Below are 18,901 nucleotides of genomic sequence, written 5' to 3' on the forward strand. Positions count from 1 at the left end.
AATGCTACTTTCTTTTTGCATAAAGACAAGATGCAAGTATCATAACTATTTTGATAGTTTTGTTAAAATAATGCAACCTGTGCATGAAGAACCAAAATCTACCAAAATCTAAGTCTGGCTTTCTGTTTTCGCAAAACATCTCTTTTAGTCAGACAAAGTAGCAATATTTGAAGGTAAAAATAGGTTTGTCATGGTTAGGTAAGAGTCTCATAATTGCACTTTGCAAACCAATTATATAATGTAAGAGAAAAGCTGAAGCAATTCTGATTGTTTTATTATTGGTATTAGGATTTTCACCTTTCAAGTGACCACTGCTTGATGGTTTATACCTGAAAATGTTTTCACACATAACATGTAATCACACCCTCTTCCTTCAACTGCCTTAGACTTCTAAGAATGAAGTCCAAGTAGAAAGGAGAGGTACCCAGAAACATGTTGCTGAATCAGACCTCCACAGAGAGAGATTCTGGCTAACCCACACTCTAGCACTTTTCTATGTGAAGAGGACCATGTCTGGTGACATTTCAGAAACCGTCTGGTCTACTTCTTTGTTTTTTTTAACTTCTTGGCTGCACCGCGTGGCATGCAAGGTCTTAGTTCTGTGACCAGGGATCAAACCCATGCCCCCTGCGGTGGAAACGCGGAGTCTTAACCACTGGACCACCAGGAAAGTCCCTGGTCTGCTTCTTGTTTCACTCGGCACAACTTGTTGGCTACAGATCTGGTCAGGATGGAACTGCAAGTGCCCAGGGACACTGAATTCCTGCAAATGATTTTGCTCCAGTAGAAACAAAAGGTTAAGATAGCCTCCTGAGAAAATCTGTGCTTCTGAGATAACTGGCCCCACTTGGAGAAGATTTGGAAAAACACAAACACAAACAAAACTTTCCGAGTGCATATCTGGACCAGGTACCTGAATGACTGCAGGTAAATCCTTTCCTATATGAAAGCCCCCAAGCCTGGATACGAGTGATAGCACAGACTCCAAGGAGCATCCAGTCTTGAATGGTTACAATTCTGCAAAAGCTACTGAAGAAAAAAACCCCATAAAAGTCACAGGACAAAGGGCTATTCCTCTGAGTTAAATAGCAGTGTCCTCCGGAGGGAGATTTCCACTTCCTCTGCCAACCAGCAGCCCGGCTGGCAGCTGTATTTGAGAAGAGCATGCCTATCCAATAATGGTACATGGCCCTTCTTCTGTTTTCTGAATGGAGTCTAGTTTGGTGGTGCTGATATGCACCATTAAAAAACCTTGGCTTAGTTTCCAGAATGTAGCTTCCTCTGAATTCTTCAACTTAACAAAGCCATGATTCTCCGTTTTTGTGTTAATTGCATGTTTGCCCAAATTTAGTGGATCATCTCTTAATTTTTATATAATATTCTCATTTTCCAGATATCCACTGAGGGTCCTCAGATTGAAATTAGTCACATCCTATGATCCAAGCTGAGTGGACACAACTAAACCTCCATCAATCTCAGGTCCCCACAGGAGGTCTGAGAAAAAAAGTGGGGAGATGGGGTTGTGAGCCGTTGTATATCTGTGCTCTGTGACATTTAGGTTTGCTGACCATTTCAATTTTGGAAATGACAGTTGATTAACATAAAAGAAATCAACTACTTTTTTGTGTACCTCCACCAATGCTTGTGCTTCTCACAAATATTTATAAAGAGTGGCATTGTGTACCTCCACCAATGCTTGTGCTTCTCACAAATGTTTATAAAGAGTGGCATGATGTAATAAAACTGGCCTTCTTTAATTTTTTTTTTTTTTTTTTTTTGCGGTACACGGGCCTCTCACTGCTGTGGCCTCTCCCGTTGTGGAGCACAGGCTCCAGACGCGCAGGCTCAGTGGCCATGGCTCATGGGCCCAGCCGCTCCGCGGCATGTGGGATCTTCCCGGACCGGGGCACGAACCTGTGTCCCCTGCATCGGCAGGCGGACCCCCAACCACTGCGCCACCAGGGAAGCCCCTAAAACTGGCCTTCTTAAAAGAGTTTTGCATTTGCCTCTGGTGACGGTAAAATTTTATTTATAAAATATTACTTAAATAAGCTTTAGGGCTGTTAAACAAACAAATAAACAAAGTGGCAAAAACCTCCTCTTGAACATTCGTGTTTCACTGACTGTGCCTGAAGCTTTGAATTATGATTACTTCACATACAGATGACAAAGATCTGATAGTTTTCAATGAGCATTATTGTGCTGTTTCCATATTAGAAAGAAACCAACTTGTCAGTATAATTAAACTGGATAGGTAGCTTAGGTCCAACATTAATGCAGGACAAAAAATTAAAAAAAACATAAACTACTCTTTTTTTTTTTTTTCCTATTTTTGCTGTTAGGTTTAATATATGTAATATATACTTTTTTGTATAGTCATTGAGAACAGGGCATTTCCCAGCATTTAAAAAGTACTTTAGATTTTTGAGGTTAAATTATCATAATGAATATTACGAATGTGTAATTCATCAAGACCAACAAAGCCAGCGTCTTGCACAATATTTTACATTTAGTAGGCATACAAGATTCTTCTCAGAATGACTCCTTTGGAAAAATGTTTTAGCTCTTGTTGGCTACAAATCCCATCTACGATATAGTTCATTTCTAATGTAGGAGAAACTTGATTTTGGAGCTCACCCCTCAAACCTGGTCCTGATTACTGCTTCAACTCCTGTTTATATAATTCTACACAATTTTGGCAGGATTCAAGAGCACATACCAGGGTGTTGGCTTTTATGAATCTCCTGGGGTGTGAATGTCAAGCTGACTGGATGAACTCTGGCCACAAATCCCAGACAAGCACAATGACTCTATTTATTCAGACTTGGCCGCCTGAATGCAGATTGACTCTGTGGGTAATAAATTTTCACAGGCCAAGAACTTCAGCATCAACCAAGCTGATTCTGAGAAGAAAAATACACCCAGGGAAGTGGAGCTGGGCTGCAAAAACCTCCTATATTTTTATTTCACATCTGCATATCATTCAGCTAATACATCTGGTGACGGATGGACACGCACTGCTGATGGCTTCAGAGGTTCTTCTGAAAAGCTCTGCTTTCTGTTATGCAATTGTCATATTAAAAAGGAACAAGGAAAAAAATGACCAGCGGCCATTACAATTGGCAATCTGCTTTTAATATTACACCCAGAGCTGATGTTACTTATCCAGTGACCTCTATGGTAAACAGCAGAAAACTGAGATGGGAATGTTCCTTGTGCTTCTTAAGAAACCAACGTTAACAAAAGGCAGTTAAGAACTGCAATTCAGTGCTCAGAGCAATCTCACCACCTACAATCCTGACACCTTGATAAACGAAGCTTTAGAGTCACTCTAAGAGGACCGAGATTCTTTTTGAGAGACATGATTAGTACTCCATGCATTAAGAATAAGAAAAGAAGTGGCTCTTTAACTTGCAGATTTATGCTAATTACCTGGATATCTATTAAATGAATTGTGTGTTCTCCAAGTATTGATTGGGGATTAAAAGGTAACTTTTCTTCATTGTGAGAAGTAAATGATGCCAGTAGGAGAATTTCCCTCTACAGATTATATCCCATGGTCACAGCCTGTAAAATTAAAACTGTCAGTTTAAGTGGATAAACCATGCTCATTTAAAGAGAAAAATGTAGTTATATAATTAAAATGAAAAGACTGCCTAATATGTGTGGATAATGTAATTCCTGGAAGCTGCAGGCACATACATAGCTATTTAGTTTGGATCCCTTCTCCTTACTTCTCTGCGCTTATGTATTTGTCATCTCTGAAACACTGTGTGCAGCTGACACGATCTTAGCTGCTCCTTATTGAGTGTCTTATTCATGTGGCCCTGTCCTCATGCCTTAGCTGTAATAATTTCATCTAGATATTTGCTGTGTCCAACCTCCCAAGCTTACCCTCCTCACTTGAGAGGCAGAACTCATTTTTTTTTAATAACCTTAAATCTGCCTTTTATTTATTTAATTTTTTTGGCTGCGTCAGGTGGCATGCGGGATCTTAGTACCCAATCAGGGATCCAACCCGTGCCCCCTGCAGTGGAAGCATGGTGTCTTACCACTGGGCTGCCAGGAAAGTCTAAGAACTCTTTTTTTTTTTTTTTTACTAAATGGGAAGATAGGCAATATAATTCATTTTCTCCTTTCCAAATCCATTTAAAAAATGACTTGAGTACTTAGTACCTTCAGGAATCATTTTGTCTTAAATCTTTTAACTCCTTCACTTTCTTCCAAAGAAACACTGGCGTCTAGAATTGTTAAAACCAAGAGCCACAGGTTTTAACTGGAGATCAAAGCAACTGCCACACATATCTTGTGTCCTTCTTTCATTTATTCAGACACAAAATCTGATTCTCAAATCATTTGTCCTGTTTCTAGTTTGAACCTCATCAAATATGAAAATTATAGGAGCAAACATGAGATTACAACTCCATTTCCATTAAACCTCCACATTTTGTAAACCTGGTCACAATCCTAGCTCTAGAGGTTACAGTCAAAATGCTACAGTTTTTGGGCTTCCCTGGTGGCGCAGTGGTTGAGAGTCCGCCTGAGGATGCAGGGGACACTGGTTCGTGCCCCGGTCCGGGAGGATCCCACATGCTGTGGAGCGGCTGGGCCCGTGAGCCATGGCCGCTGAGCCTGCGCGTCTGGAGGCTGTGCTCCGCAACGGGAGAGGCCACAACAGTGTACCACAAAAAAAAAAAAAAAAAAAGCTACAGTTTTTGAAAGGGAAGGCTGTGAAGAAATGCACTCTCTTGGTTTTGGAGGCTTCTGTTTGAGATAACTTCTAGAAAGTTATAACCCCAATATGGCTTGGTATGAAGCACATTTAAGAAGTGACTATTGACATTTCTACAGAGATTGGGTAAATGCTTTTCTCCTAAATAGGCAGGTGATTTGTGTATTTATCTACAGACAATTTTTGTCCTTGGGTCTATGTTTTTTTCTTCTTTGCCAACACTTTTGATCTTTGGATAGGACTAATTTGAAAAAAAAAATCAGTGTTTAATAAAAAAAGAAAAAAGGGAGACCCAAAGTCATCTTTGATACTGGACAACAGACAGCAGGAAATACTCTCAATTCAATAACATTATGCATCATTCATGCATCCATTCAGCAAGTATCCAGCACCTCTGCTGTGCCAGATACAGTTCCTGCCCTCAGGAAACTTCCAGTCTGGTTCGTTGAGATACTTAAAAAAGTAAATGTAATACACAACTAAAATTATGATGAGACCTAAGAAGAAAGGTTAGGTTATTGTGACACGGACTAACCAGGGGTCCAAGTTAGATAACTGGAGACTCCGTGATGAAGTGAAATTTATGCTGCACTTCCAAGATGAGGAGGTATTAATGGGGCAAAAATCAGGGGGGAGAGGCCTATGGAGGCCCTGAGGCAGCTGAGTTTGGCTTGTTGGAGGAGCTGAAAGAAGACCCATGGGGTGGAAGTACCATGAACCATCTCAGTGTGAAGTGAAAGGGAAGCCTTGAGTGAAGCCAGCTGTGTAGGGTCCTGTCAGCCACACTACGGGTTCTGCATTTTACCCCAAGTGAAATGCGAACCCATTTAAGATTTTAGACCAAGGAATGACTTGATCTGATTTTGATGCTCTGACTTGATCTTTTTCAAAAGATCCCTGTGAGGAAGTTGTATTATAGAGGGGGGAGAAGAGAAATATGCTGATTTCTACTGGACAGTTCAGACTAGCCAGGATGGAAAGAGGTGGATGGACTAATATTTGTGAATTTATAGGGATTAGAGATAAAATTAACATTTGAGTGAGGAATAGGGAGTCGTCAAGGATGAGCCCAATGTTTCTAGACTTAAACAACTGGGTGCCTGGCAGTTCTAGGTTTAGAGATGGTAACAGTCACAAGAGGAACATATTTGTGTGTGGATAGGTAGAGGGGTGGCAAAGACCAGAACTCCAGTTTGGCACAAATTGGATTTGAAGTGCTTGTGAGACATCCAAGTGGAAAAGTCAAATAGGTCTGTGGTTAAGAAGAGAGTTCTGAGCTGAGGATATAACTTTAGAAATTGTAAGTATATAAAAATTGGGGATTCCCTGGTGGCACAGTGGTTAAGAATCCACCTGCCAATGCAGGGGACATGGGTTCGAGCCCTGGTCCAGGAAGATGCCACATGCAGTGGAGCAACTAAGCCCGTGTGCCACAACTACTAAGCCTGCGCTCTAGAGCCCACAAGCCACAACTACTGAGTCCACGTGCCACAACTACTGAAGCCTGCGCGCCTAAAGCCTGTGCTCTGCAACAAGAGAAGCCATGGCAATGAGAAGCCCGTGTACAGCAACAAAGACCCAACACAGCCATAAAATAAATAAAATAAATAAATAAATTTATTTAAAAAAAAAATTGAAGGTCATGGGAATTGATGAGATCATCCAGAGAGAGACAGAGAGGACGTGGAGAAGAAAAATCAGAAATGCTAAAAGATTCCAACATTCAAGATTGGCTGCAGGAGGAGCAGTCAGCAAAGGAGTCTGAGAAGACACAGCCAGAGGGGCAAGAAACAAACCAGGAGGGTATGGTATTAGACAACTCAATAGAAGTGGGGTAGTTAACAGTTTTCAATGCTGTAACGCTTCTGGTGAGACAAAGGACTGAAAAGAGCCTGGTGCATGGGCTCTGCAGACCCACTGCGGTCACTGGTGACCCAGTGAGTGGTTCTGGTGGAGAGGAGGGGCGTAAGAGAGTCAAAGGAGTAAGTCCCCAAGTAACTGAGAGGAAATGCGACAAACTTTTGATAAGAGGAAGGCAGTGTCCTCTTATAATAGGGGAGAAGGGAGACAATGAGTGAAGACAAAGGTAGTTGTGGGCATCTGGTTACAGGAAGATGAGGCTTCCCTGTTAGATGCCAGTCAGCATGGTACGCAATAGGGAAATAAAGATGAATAAGACACAGCATCAGATTCAGGTCGCTCACTCAAGAAATCAGGAAGACAGATAACTAAATCTCATATTATCCACGTATTATCAATTCTGTGATGGAGGTAGTTATAGGATACTCAGGGAGAAAACTCATAAAATGCCATCACAAGGGAACTGCTGTGAGTTATGTATATATAATGTAATACCCAGAAATGCCACTAAAAATAGCTATACAAAGAGATACACTCAAAAATACTATAGATAAACAGAAATGAAATTCTACAAAATGTTCAAGGAAGCTACAGGAATTCAGGGAAAAGAAAACAGAAAAATGAAAAAACAAAGAGAACAAACAGAAGACAAAAAATAAAGTGGTAGACTTAGGCCCTAACATAATTAATTATCATTAATGTAACATTACATTACATTAATTAATATTAATCAGTTTAATTATCAATAATTACATTACATGTAAATGGTCCAAATACATCAATTAAAAGACAGAAATTGGCAAAGTGGATATGCTGTCTGTAAGAAACTCACTTCAAATATAGGTAGGTTGAAAGTAAAAGAATGGAAAAAGTTATATTATGCAAACATTAATCAAAAGAAACTAACAGTGGCTACCATTGATATAGGATAAAGTAGACTTCAGAGCAAAGATTACCAGAGTGGAACATACATAATTATAAAAGGTCAATCCACCAAGAAGATGTAGCAATCCCAAATGTGTGTGCACAAAATAACAGCTGTAAAATATGTGAAGCAAAAACTGATAGAATGGAAAGGACAAATAGACAAATCCACAATTACAGTTGGAGACCTTCAACACTGCTCTCCCAATAATCGATAGAGCAACTAGACAGAAAGTCAGCAAGGATATAGAATACCTCAACAACAACATCAACCAACAGGTTCTAACTGACATTTATAGAACACTCCACCCACAATCAACAGAATACACATAAAACATATACCAACATAGATCATATCTTGGGCCATAAAAAATACTCAATGCATTTATAAAAACTGAAATCATACAGGATGTGTACTTAGACCACAATGGAACCAAACTAGAAATCAATACAAGTAAGATCACAGGGAATCTCAAAACACTTGGAAATAAAACAACACACTTCTAAAAGCATCAAAGAGGATGACGTCACACTGAACGGAATGACAATGATAATACAACATACAAAAATTTGTGAGATGTGGCTACAGCAGTGATGAGAGTGAAATGTACAGCACTAAATGCTTATATTATAAAAGAGGACTGGGCACATACCCTGAGAAAACCATAATTCAAAAAGAGTCATGTACCACAATATTCACTGCAGCTCTATTTACAATAGCCAGGACGTGGAAGCAACCTAAGTGTCTCTCGACAGATGAATGGATAAAGAAGATGTGGCACATATATACCATGGAATATGACTCAGCCATAAAAGGAAATGAAATTGAGTTATTTGTAGTGAGATGGATGGACCTAGAGTCTGTCATACAGAGTGAAGTAAGTCAGAAAGAGAAAAATAAATACTGTATGCTAACACATATATATGGAATCTAAAAAAAAAGGTCATGAAGAACCTAGGGGCAGGACAGAAATAAAGACGCAGACATAGAGAATGGACTTGAGGACACGGGGAGGGGGAAGGGTAAGCTGGGACGAAGTGAGAGAGTGGCATGGACATATATACACTACCAGATGTAAAATAGATAGCTAGTGGGAAGCAGCCGCATAGCACAGGGAGATCAGCTCGGTGCTTTGTGACCCCCTAAAGGGGTGGGATAGGGAAGGTGGGAGGGAGGGAGACACAATAGGGAAGAGATATGGGGATATATGTATATGTATAACTGATTCACTTTGTTATAAAGCAGAAACTAACACACCATTGTAAAGCAATTACACTCCAATATAGATGTTAAAAAAAGAAATCAAAATAAATCAATTTTCAAAAGTAAAAAAAAAAATAAAAGAGGACAAATCTCAAATCAATAATCTAAGCTCCCTCAAGAAACTAGAAAAAAAAGAACAAAATGAACCCAAAGCAAGCAAGAGGAGGGAAATAATAAAGATAAGATATCAATGAAATTGAAAAAAGAAAAACTGACAGAGACTATCAATGAAACAAAAAGCTAGTTCTTTGAAAAGAGCAATAAAATTGATAAACCTCTAGTAAGACTGACAAAGAAAAAAAGAAGATCTGTATCAAGAATGAAACAGGGGCTATCACTATAGATTCAGACATCAAAAGGACAATGAAGGAACACAACTCTACACAACATAAATATGACAATGTAAATGACATGATGGATTAATTACTTGAAGAGCACGTACTACCATAACCTACCCAATGTGAAATAATCTGAATAGTCCTTTAGCAATTAAGGAAATAGAATTTGTAAGTTTCTAAAAGTCTCCAGGCCCACATGGTTTCCCTGGAAAATTCTGACAAACATTTAAAGAAGAATTAACATTAATGTTATACAATCTCTTCAAGAAAGAGAAGAGCAAGGAACACTTTGCAATTCACATTATAAGCCAGCACTGTCCTAACGTCAAAACCAGACAAAGGCAATACAAAAAAAGAAAGCTTCGGAACAATATTCCTCATGAATATAAAAAGACAAGCATGTGAGGAAAATGTAGAGCAATGTGAATTCTCTTATATTGCTGGTGGGAGTGTCAGAAGGTACAACCATTTTTGGAAAATGGTTTGGGATAGTCTACTCAAATTGAACATCCTATAGCACTTCTACTCTTGGGGACAGACCAACAGGAATGTTCCCATACACTCCCCAAAGACCTGTGCAAGACCATTAGTAACAGCACTATTCCAATAGCCCTAAACACCCTCGTGTCCGTCAGCAGTAGGACAGGTAAGCAAATTACAGCATATGCACGTAATGGAATAGGATCCAGCAATGGAAATGAATAAACTTCACTTACATGCAATATCATGCATGAGTCTCACAAACAAAATGCTGAGCGACAGAAGCCAGACACAGCAGCGTGCACTCACGATCCTATTAATGTAACTGTGCTTCAAAGACAAGCACAATTACCCTACGGTGTTAGAAATCAGGAGAGCGGTTATTCTTTTGGAGGCTGCTGCCCCAAAGGGGATGTGGGAGACCCAAGAGGCTGGTCATGTCTGTGTCTTGATCTGGGTGCTGGCTACATGGGTGAGTGTGGTTTATGAATATTCATCAAGTTGTATTCTTAGGTAACGTGTAACTTTCCTCTATGCCTGGTGTATTCCATTGTAAGTTGACTAAAAAAGAAGAAAAAAGCCTACTGGATGTGGTGACATGAAGACTGTGGGTGAGCCCAAGTTGTGAGGAAGTGGCAGGCTGCAGGGATCTAACGTTAATTCCAGTTTTACAAATGGTGACATCAGAGCACAGAGCAGTTCAGTGACTGGGTCAAGGTTGCAAAGCTACTGGGTAGCAGAGCAGGGACTTGAACCCAGGAAGCAGGGCTGCTGAGCTGGTGCTCACTCACTAAACTAGCCTGTCTCTTATTTTGAGAGCACAAAGGCAATGATAAAGGACCATCAAGACAGGAATAGGCAAATGCATGAGTGTATGAGGCTACGTTAGGAAGAGCAAACAGGTGTAGCAACTCGATGCTCTTGTGGATGTTCCTTTATCACAGTGGCTACACAGGCTGGTGACCGACAGTCACAAAGACAACCAGGTGTCATGTCAGAAAAGGACAAGGATTTTAGGACACTATATTTATTGAGGCAGGGAACCATACAGCACATTTCTGAAAGATTTTGGGTTAAAGGACAGACTCTGATTACATCTGAAAAAATAATTTACGTTAGATGCTTAATTATCTCTCAATGCCAGAGAAATGCAGAGCGTGTATGTGTGCTGTGTATATGCACAGGCTCTGCTCTTTTGGGGTGCAATCATATTTTGGTCTTGAAGAGAAAAAAAATTCTATGTCATTAGTGTTTTTTAAAAGCATGGGATCTACGATTTTGTGATTAGGTCAGGGTATATCTAGGATATATAAAGGATAACTTAATATAATCAGTGTTAGAGTAATCACTAAACTGCCACATACAAAACCACTGTCTGGAGTCTTAATTACAAGGGAGGATTAGGGTATGAAAGTCATTCATTCTGTCGGCTGCTTTCATTGTAAAAGACAGGAAGGTGTACATACGTACGGACCAAAAGCAAGAAGGATGTGACTGGTAGATTCACAGTACAATATTTTCCACAGCTACAGACCGAAAAGGAGTCATTAATGAAGCAAAATGAGTAAACTAAAGGTTCTCACTGCCTTAGAGAATGTTTCTAGTTCATCCTCGATAACTAATTTTTTAAAATTGTGTTTTCAGTGGAAACATTTCCTGGAGATAATTCAGGAAATTCTTTCCAAATTAAGAAAGTCTTGCTGAATGAAACAGTCTGTAAATCCCTTTTCCAGGATCAAGTATACACACTCTACATGTTTGCTGTGACTTAATCCACAGCAAACATAGGTCCAATCCTATCTGGACCTCCACTGGGGAAAAAAACTCAAGAGATGAAATTATTTGCTTGTAGACACAAAGACGAGGAACCAACCTGAGGGGTGAAATCGTTCCCCAGATCTGCCAAGATTGCTGGGTTGTGGATGTCTGACGGGCCTGCTGCACGCACCGAGAAACATATCAATAAATCTCTAAAAAAGCCCGAGCGGCCCTCCTTGCTCAAACTTTCTTCACTTGGGCTTTTCTCAGCTGGCCAATCTAGTTTCAAACTGCATTGAGTTCTATCTCATACCCAGTGCCTTTCTTTGATGCCTCACCTTCTCTTACAAGGTGAGCAAGCTTTTCTGTGATCTCACAGTCACATCTGGCTCAGATGCTCTTCCCGGAAATTTCCTTTGATTTCACCTCTACATGCTCTCTCAGTACATTATGTGCATTTGCATGTCTAGACAGCTGTAACACCTGCATGGCATTCCATGATACCTCTGTATAAAATTCACTATTCCAAGATGAACTGAACAGTATACGTGTCTTGTATCACATGTAAAAATGACACAGAAGACAAAGTGAAAGAGCGGCATGGACATATATACACTACCAAATGTAAGGTAGATAGCTAGTGGGAAGCAGCCGCATAGCACAGGGAGATCAGCTCGGTGCTTTGTGACCGCCTGGAGGGGTGGGATAGGGAGGGTGGGAGGGAGACGCAAAAGGGAGGGGATATGGGAACATATGTATACATATAACTGATTAAATTTGTGATAAAGCAAAAAATAAAAATAAAAAAAAAAAAAAAAAAAAAAAGACACAGAAAACCTCTCTGAATTGTCTTTATACCTATCACGTTTATCCCACCTTGACACGATACAAAACAGGTGATGAGAAAAAGGAAACAGAAGTGGAGGAAAAGCTGTCTTTTCATGTTTTCAAACTTGCTTTAAAATACAAACATTTCCTGAAATGTAGAATTGAGAGTGATGAATGTTAATTGGATATTTTTTCACCTTAGCTGACTGATCAGAAGAGTAGTTATAAACCCCTGACTGATGTCTCGAGATGATAAATCAACACCAGGGGAGAACATTTCAAGCACATTTATCACTTAAGACAAACAGGCTATTCCGAGCGCAATTATTTTTTATTCATCGTTTTCGCTCACCCCTACCTTTGCTTCCGTTCCATGTTAATAATATCTGTATAAGACTTCTCAATATTTAATGCTAAAGTATGCTTGTTGCATGCTGATGAGGTGAAGCTCACACATTTGATCTCCAGAAAGCCAGTAACCTTTCCAAAAAAAAAGCTCTATCTCACATTGAAGCCTGATCCCAGGCGGCTTCCTTATAAATAGCTGCTGTTGGCTTCGATGCCATGAAGATTACAGAATTACAGTTTTAAGGGAAATTAAAGCCAAGATATTTGAACAGACTGGCCCAATGGCACAGAATCTCGTAATCAGCAGAGGATACCCAGCGTCCTAGAGCATCACAACTGAGCGTCTGTATGACTCAGTTAATACCCAGGACACTCTACCAGATTGGCATCATCATATCACATTCAGAGAACCGCAACATTGAGGAAAATCTTACCTGTTCATTCTCCTCTTCATCGCTACTTAGCTTAAGGTCATCTTCTAGCATTCTGAAAGAGGGAACAAAGAGGTACAGATACTTAGAAAATTCAAGAGAATTTAGCACCAAAATACCTGTATTAGAGCAGTGTTTCAGTAATGAGCATATTAGATTTCCTAATTAAAAAAAATGTTTCCTTTTGAGCCCTTTTCCTCTGATGCACTTAGGAAATTACAAACTGCCACATCATGAAAATAAACCCTCATAACAGCCAAAGGACGTGATGACCTGCTTCAAGAATATGAGGTTTACGGGCTTCCCTCGTGGCGCAGTGGTTGAGAGTCCGACTGCCGATGCAGGGGACGTGGGTTTGTGCCCCGGACCGGGAAGATCCCACATGCCACGGAGCGGCTGGGCCCGTGAGCCATGGCCGCTGAGCCTGCGCGTCCAGAGCCTGTGCTCCACAACGGGAGAGGCCACAACAGTGAGAGGCCCACGTACCGCAAAAAAAAAAAAAAAAAAAAAAAAAAAAAGAATATGAGGTTTTAAACCAACAGAGTCAAATAGGTGCTTTTCCTTGTTAAGTTGTAATTCCGCAATTACTTGTCCAGTGTTTTCCATGTGGCGGGTGCTGAGCTACATCTCCATCACCATTCATGGGAAGCAGGAGAGAGCGGGCAGAACCCTGCCGAGAGCTGGAAAACCACAAACTCAAGTTCTCAGAGCAGCTGCTGGGTCTTCCCCCACCAAAGATCTGGAAAAGACAGCTGCCTAAACATCCTACCGGATGAGGAAAACCAAATAGGAGGAAACTTTCTGGAAAGACTCTGGGGAGAAACTCCCCAGCGCCCCCTGGGTCCCCCAGCTGCGTCATGACAGCCGCAGTGGGGAAGCTTACTTTTGGGTCCGTAAGAGTTAAAAGTTAAAAAAAAAAGGAATTTGAAAAAGAATGACTATATGTATATGTATATCTGAATCACTTTGCTGTACACCTGAAACTAACACAACACTGTAAATCAACTATACTCCAATATGAAATTAAAAAGAGGATATATTAAAAAAATTAAATTAAAAAAAGAAAGAAAATTTCAAACATTATTTCTGACGATGATGAAATTGTATTCTTATCAGCATTGCTGATTTATTTCTTTGTAGAATAATAGTTTTCAGATGAAGTCATTTCATAAGAAGTCTCACTCAGAAGTGTGTTCTACACACAGATGAATGCAGAGCTCTTCTGTCTGGAGTGAGGGGAAGAGTCTGTCTTTGGATGGACCCTGGGCTCCAGGGGTCAGTCTGGCGGCCACTGAGTCCCTGTGCTTGAAGGCCTCGTTGTCCTCTCTGAAATCACCTTCAAAGTCCAAACACTGACCCCTAACATGTGTTGCTTCCTATAAAAGCCAATTATAGGCCTATTGTAGATACATTCCTCTGAATATTTTTGTAAGTAATTTCAGTGACTTTTGGGGTGAGCTTGGGGTAAAGATCTGCCAGGGCAGGGCTTGGGCCCACTTCTGCCTCTCATGGCTGTGTGTTTGGGGCAAATCAATAAACGGCCCTGCCCCCAGCCCCATTTCCCTCTTTGTAAACTGAAGGGCTGTGCTGGACATCTCCAAGGTCCAGCCCTCCTTTAGCATCCGAGAGTCTGCAAAATAAATTTGCGCCCTATTGCCTAAAGTAAAACAACTCCTGTATTTGTTCTAAAGAGCACTTGTGAAGTTTTAAAGCAATTCTTGGTATACCATTTAAGCCATAACCATTAGGACACCAAATCCCCCCTGGTACAGCTATTCTACCAGTAGCAAGTGGTATCCTTCTTTTATTATTCAGACCAGAAGCAAACAAGCCAAACACTGGCAGCGACTGCACATCTGCACCTCAACCACCCTTCACGTCTGTGTGGCACGTCACTCATTTCCCTTGACCTCACAAACTTGAACCTGGGCTTCGAAGAGAAGAGACACTGGTGATTTATTATATTAGAGTGCTGCTGGGGGAGAATCTAGGAGAGGACGGTGTTTCCTTTGTCCTGGGACACTACTGACCAGCACGGTGACGGCACCGAGTACAGTACCAGTTGGTTGGCTGGGCTGGGCAGCTACCCCAAGACGATTTTTTTTTGTTTTTTGTTTTGGCTGCGTTGGGTCTTCGTTGCTGCGCATGGGCTTCCTCTAGTTGTAGCGAGCAGGGGCTACTCTTCGTTGCGGTGCACGGGCTTCTCATTGCGGTGGCTTCTCTTGTTGTGGAGCACGGGCTCTAAGCGCACGGGCTTCAGTAGTTGTGGCACGTGGGCTCAGTAGTTGTGGCTCGTGGGCTTAGCTGCTCTGCGGCATGTGGGATCTTCCCGGACCAGGGCTCGAACCCGTGTCCTCTGCATTGGCAGGCGGATTCTTAACCCCTGCGCCACCAGGCAAGTCCCCCCAAGATGGTTTTCCTACCCAAAGGCACAAATACGTTTCTGATGAAAAGGACCAGAGAAGTCAGGACAGTTTCTTACCCCCACTCCTCACTCCCTCTTTTGGGGTCAGCTGCCAACTGCGATTCGGTTTAATCTCAAGGCCTGCCCTGTAAACACTGGGTGTTCAAAGTGTGGGTGGCCCCGTTGGGGGATGGGAAGGGGGAGGGAAGGACACGCAATCGTTGTTAATGACCCCCGTTAGATGGAAGCCACGTCAAGGGTGACTGAGGAGTTTCATCTGCGTATGGGCGACAGTGTGGACAGATTTGAAGGCCATGGCCAACCAGAGCAAGATGCCCCTAAATGCCCCAAAGCAAGGGATCTTAGCTTGGCTGCACACCCGTCTTGTGACTCGGTTACCACGTGAAGCTGGCAGAGTAAAATCCGTGTGTGGGGTTTCTTTTAAGGTAGGGAGTAGAACTTGTTTTGTTTATTCTAGGTGCAGGCTAAATGTGCCAACACATGAACATGTGTCTGGTTGAATCTCAGGCTGCCTTTCACACCCCTGATCCTGGGAGAGTCACACCTCTGGGCCATGGTTTTGTCATTTCTATAGTGAGACTCAGCTCCCTTGTCACCCTTTCCAGAAGAAAAGCAGTCAGAGATCCACCTCGCTTTGGGAATAGAAATTATCACTGAATTTACCTCTCTTATGTTAAAAAAAAAAAAGATTAATTGTGTCTGGTCTGAGATCCAAAAACAAAGGATCGAATGTAAAAACATTCTGTATTCAAGAGAGGCTTCGAGAGAAGTTAGACTCCAATAAATTTCAGAATGTCTTAGAAAAATGGGAACACCGAGTCTGACAGCTCATTCACATCGCACAGTAATCCTGCGAGCCTGCTGCTACCAGCACGAGGGACCGCATTCCTGGAACAGACGGTCACCACTGCCCGGCGCCCCAGACACCAATAGGCATGCGCTGAGATGACTCAGTCTCAAGGCCACCCAAGAACACGCCTGGCCCTTCTGCATCATTCTGGTCACAGTGGAGTCCCTGTGACTCAACTTCCAAAGCACAGTGCTGGTCCCTTTTAATGCTGGGAAAACCAAAGTGGCTTCTTAGAGAGCCTGAGGAGGAGCTGAAGAAGATTTGAAGTTAGAGAAGAATACGGAAGAGCTGGGACCACTTAAGAGCCTGAGAGCTGTCCTCATTTGGTGAAGGCTGTGTCTGCCTCCATCGAAACACACAAATGGCACCATCGGAGCAGTCTGCCCCCAAATCGGATCCCACTTGCTTGACAACACGTTTATCATCTGTCTATTTTCAGAAGGAATTACACTGGCGTAAGTAAATTAAACAAGAATAATAACAAAAGTTTTAAACCAAGAGTGAAAGAAAATGCACAGTAAGTGTTGGTTGGACACAGGGCAGAGATGGAGGATACCTGACTCTGTTTTCGAAAAAGGAAGGCCGAGACTCTGATGCTCTGAAGCGCTGAGGATGGAGACTGGGAAGGGTCATCAGCACATAAGTGCAGCGCCCGTGCTTCAGCATCACACTGACTCGCAGGGCACCCTGACGCACCTCTGCATCCCTACATCCCCCCATCTGAGCACCACCAGGCCTTCCTCCCGACGGTGACGCCCACCCACCCAGAGCCACGCTCCTTCCATGTCCCTTGGCGCCCACCCCCGCTTCGTGTCCCCGCAGCACCCTCCTAGGTGTCCCAGCTCCTGTCCAACCTGACCTCATTCAACCCTACCTCGAGGCGGGTGCTGCCGGGGCAGCAGACCTCGGGGGTCTGAGCACAGACTCTGGAGTCAGACTGCCTAGGAGGAATCCTGGCTCCGCCACTCAGCTTGCTTAGCATAGAGCCTTGTGCGGAACCAACATTCAACACATGCTCATTTTTCATGAGCATTCCTCTTTTACCTCTGAGGGCCATGCCTTGGAGCATTTAAGAAACTTGCATGCGTAAACAGTTTGGGACAGAAGATGTTTCTGTAACAATGCCTTAAAACTAAGCCATGTGCTCTATTCTCAGGCCATCTTGAGAAGAAAAGATGACTTTTCTAGAGGTTGCGGAGGGGGATATATTTTAGGATATAATTGCTGCCACGGTTGATTGATCTGATGTGAATTTATGCCTGCAGAGGACAGAAAACAGGGCCACCAGCCTGAGTGCACAGGGGACATATCCTGGGAGCCTGTGGTCGGCCACACGGCCTGGAGTACCCACAGCCTGATGACAACGGGACGCTGAAATAAAATAGATAATAAAATCCAACTCTGCGAATGAAGGCCAGAGAGCAGAGGTACAGAGAAACCTGGACTTCGTGCCCTGAGCGCCTGAGGAGCTGTCACATTGTGTCCAGAGCACTTCCGGTCAGTGCCTGGTGGTAATTTCACAGTGCAGTCTGACCAGACAGCTGACTTCACAGTGGGACCCTGACAGGACCGAGGCAGGGTTTTTGTTTTTTAAACATGCAATTAGGTGATTCAGATTCTATCCATTTTCCACTGGTGAACTGTGTAGACAACAGTTACTTAACATTATTGTCCCAGGAAAATTACAACAGGCCCCCTGAACACCTGGTACAAAGGGTCAAAAGGTTTGAGCCACGGGCTGAAGGCTCTTATGCTTTCACGCAGGAACAGAGGGTTCCATGGGAACTGTGTAGAGGAAAGGGTGTGTGGAGGTTTGCCTCTGAGCTCAGATCGGGGAACCCAGGACAAACATTTCCACCTGTGGTTTGCCAAGGACCAGCTCAGGTGAACCTCTCTGTTTCTGGAAGTGAAGGATGAAGAAAGCACTTCCTCACCACCAACAGAAGAATTGGCATTCAAACTCCCAGTCACCTACACGTTCAATTTTCTACTGCGTTCTTTCAGTGGTGGGCACCTCTCTTTGGAAAGCATACTGTCTCCCAGAGCTGGTTCTTCTCACACATTACATTCAAATCGGCACTGCCATTTTAGCCATTTTTAAGTGCCTTAAAATTTTGAAGATCTGGCATAACGAACTCTCAAAGAACCCAGTCGCCTCATCTGAAGGTAAGGCCCTCAGAAAAGGGAGGAATTCAATACAACCCTTGCAACTTTACTATTTGATGATGGTAGCTTCCCTGTGTGTACTATTTTTTAATTGAGCAGTAGACAACTTTATGTTGTAGCTAGTGCTTTTATATATATATATATATATTTTTTTTAAATATATTTATTTATTTATTTTTGGCTGTGTTGCGTCTTCATTGCTGCACACGGGCTTTCTCTAGTTGTGGCGAGCAGGGGCTACTCTTCACCGCGGTGCATGGGCTTTTCACTGAAGTGGTTTCTCTTGTTGCGGAGCATGGGCTCTTGGCACACGGGCTTCAGTAGTTGTGGCACGCAGGCTCAGTAGCTGTGGCATGTGGGCTCTAGAGCGCAGGCTCAGTAGTTGTGGCACACAGGCTTAGTTACTCTGCAGCATATGGGATCTTCCCGGATCAGGGCTCGAACCCATGTCCCCTGCACTGGCAGGCAGATTCTTAACCACTGTACCACCAGGGAAG

General features: G+C 42.5%; 1 protein-coding gene across 2 annotated transcripts in view; it reads right to left on the minus strand.

Moving 5' to 3' along the window:
• The window catches only part of AFF3 (ALF transcription elongation factor 3), a gene marked incomplete at its 5' end in the record, with an annotated part of 565,770 nt that overhangs the window by 105,726 nt on the left and 441,143 nt on the right, over nt 1-18,901 (minus strand). For both annotated transcript variants that reach the window (XM_079720377.1, XM_079720376.1), the window contains one exon: nt 12,967-13,018. In XM_079720377.1, coding sequence (XP_079576503.1) covers nt 12,967-13,018 — 52 coding nt within the window. The remainder of the gene's footprint in view (nt 1-12,966; nt 13,019-18,901) is intronic.

Source organism: Hyperoodon ampullatus (genome assembly GCF_949752795.1).
Source record: "Hyperoodon ampullatus genome assembly, chromosome: 15".
In the NCBI taxonomy this organism is placed as follows: Eukaryota; Metazoa; Chordata; class Mammalia; order Artiodactyla; family Ziphiidae; genus Hyperoodon; species Hyperoodon ampullatus.